Source organism: Haplochromis burtoni, unplaced genomic scaffold, assembly GCF_018398535.1.
Source record: "Haplochromis burtoni strain Fernald_Lab_line unplaced genomic scaffold, NCSU_Asbu1 Contig_20, whole genome shotgun sequence".
Taxonomy (NCBI): domain Eukaryota; kingdom Metazoa; phylum Chordata; class Actinopteri; order Cichliformes; family Cichlidae; genus Haplochromis; species Haplochromis burtoni.
The window spans coordinates 4,048,830-4,050,832 of NW_024582381.1; the positions used below are offsets into that span (position 1 = coordinate 4,048,830).

Below are 2,003 nucleotides of genomic sequence, written 5' to 3' on the forward strand. Positions count from 1 at the left end.
TGCAGAGCCAAATCGCATATACATCAAATCAAAAAGTATTACAATCAAAAATGTGATTAAAGAAGTCAGATGGGGCACACAGGTCTGCATAAACTTCGCCCTGTCTTCTTTGGACCTTACAGATGTTTTAATAAGATGCATGTACGTCCACATTATGAAAAACCCATGCGACATATACATGATAATTGTTGCATATGAAACAACACTATTTAAAAGGGTGTCTGTGTCAGAGCAAGCCAGTTTAACAATTACCCAGTTCACACAGAGGACCTTCTCAATTTTTGATCTGCATAATGTCAGTCTTGATGTTAGCAGGATATTGATGGATAAAATGCATAAAGGAGTCAGCCAGGAGAAACACACCAGCTGAGAGAGCCTCCTCTTAGTCATGAAAGAGTGGTAGTGCAGAGGGCGACATATAGCCAGATACCTGTCAAAGGCCATAACAGCTAAAATGGACAAATCACAGCAAGCAAATGAGTACATGATAAAAGCTTGTAAAAGGCACCCTTCATAGGAGATTTCTTGAGAAGACGACAGCAGATCTAACAGGAATTTTGGGTAGAAACCTGTGGTCCCATAAATTGCATTAATGCAAAAACTGCTCAGTAAAATGTACATAGGTTCATGGAGGTTTTCATCCAAGACAATGAGCACAATCAGAGACACATTGATTAATATGATCATACAGTAATACATTAATGTGAGTGAGAAGATGGTAAGTCTGATATTCATTGTCTCATTAAATCCAGAGAGAGTGAACATTCTCACAACAGAAACATTATCCATAATCAGAGAGCAATACTCACAATTTCAAATGTTCAGATTATACCTGACGAGTGTTCAAAATGCAGAGTGAGCAGCTACACTGTGCTGTGTATTCTCACTCCGCTCTCATTCAGCACCGTCTATTAATAAACGCTTTGATGATGACAGCACAACAGCTGGGAATTCAAACTCATATTGCCGGTCCTCTAATAACTCGTTTCCGTACGTATAAAAAAAATTGCATTCAGTTTCAGTAATTGAGTATTTTTGATTGTCTAAGGAGCTTGGAAAGAAAAGCTTCTGGACTTCTTTAAGTTGCTTGAAGACGTTGCACCTCTCATCCGAGAGCTTCTTCAGGTCTAGCCTAGAACTGAAGAACCTTCACAGATGAGTGTTTTTGATATTAGAAAACTTTAAGAATTTGTGAATTGTTAACTTGTTAAGTAATATTTTTTCTAACTATGAATTATGTAAAAATTGCTGTAAAAATTAGATTATGTTAACTCTAGATGTCTGGCCTGTAGTGTTTTATAAATTTGATTTTTGCAGTGTACAGTGGTTAAGGTGTTCTGGTCCTGGGTTCAGTGTATAGAATTTTGTTCTGTTATTATTAAATATTCTTTGTTTAATGCCTAGTTTGTTTGTTTACATTTTCATCTTGTATTTTTTCTTGTATTAGTATTTTAAGTATTGAGTTAATTGTTCCAGTTACTATTTAGATCAGTTTATTATTTATAGTTTATACTTTTACTTTGTGTTTCTCAGTTTAGTTATTATTGCTAACTTCCTATTTTACTTTGGCCCTGTCTTGTGTTTTTTGCTACTTTCCCTCCTATGATGTGGTGATTATCCGCACCTGCAACTTATTTTGCACTTCCACTACACATAACATTTGGACTAATGGCGAAACAACTGGTTGCTCAGTGTTTCAACATCTGGAAGAAAAAACTGCTATCACAACTAAAGATCGACAAGGTACAACATGAATGCTACACCAGGGGGGAACAAGGTCGTCAGGTCAGGGGGGTGATATCATCTCGACCCTCCGAGATTGGGTATCAAGTGCCAAGGCCAACTGATGTGTGTGAGGTGTTTATTGTAAGAACACCTGACTTGACAGATATGATCATTGCTAAGCTGGAAACCTGGACCCTCTATGGCTGATTACAAAGCCCATATGAAGAACCATCTGAAGGTTATGGAAAATCCCTACTGTGACTATCATCGAAACCAAC

At 37.2% G+C, this 2,003-nt stretch overlaps 1 protein-coding gene across 1 annotated transcript in view; it reads right to left on the reverse strand.

Moving 5' to 3' along the window:
- The window catches only part of LOC102302903 (olfactory receptor 6N1-like), a 902-nt gene extending 113 nt beyond the window's left edge, over positions 1-789 (reverse strand). The window contains exon 1 of the mRNA XM_005919378.1: positions 4-789. Within this exon, the coding sequence (XP_005919440.1) occupies positions 4-789 (786 nt within the window). The remainder of the gene's footprint in view (positions 1-3) is intronic.
- Between the last annotated feature and the right edge of the window lie 1,214 nt (positions 790-2,003).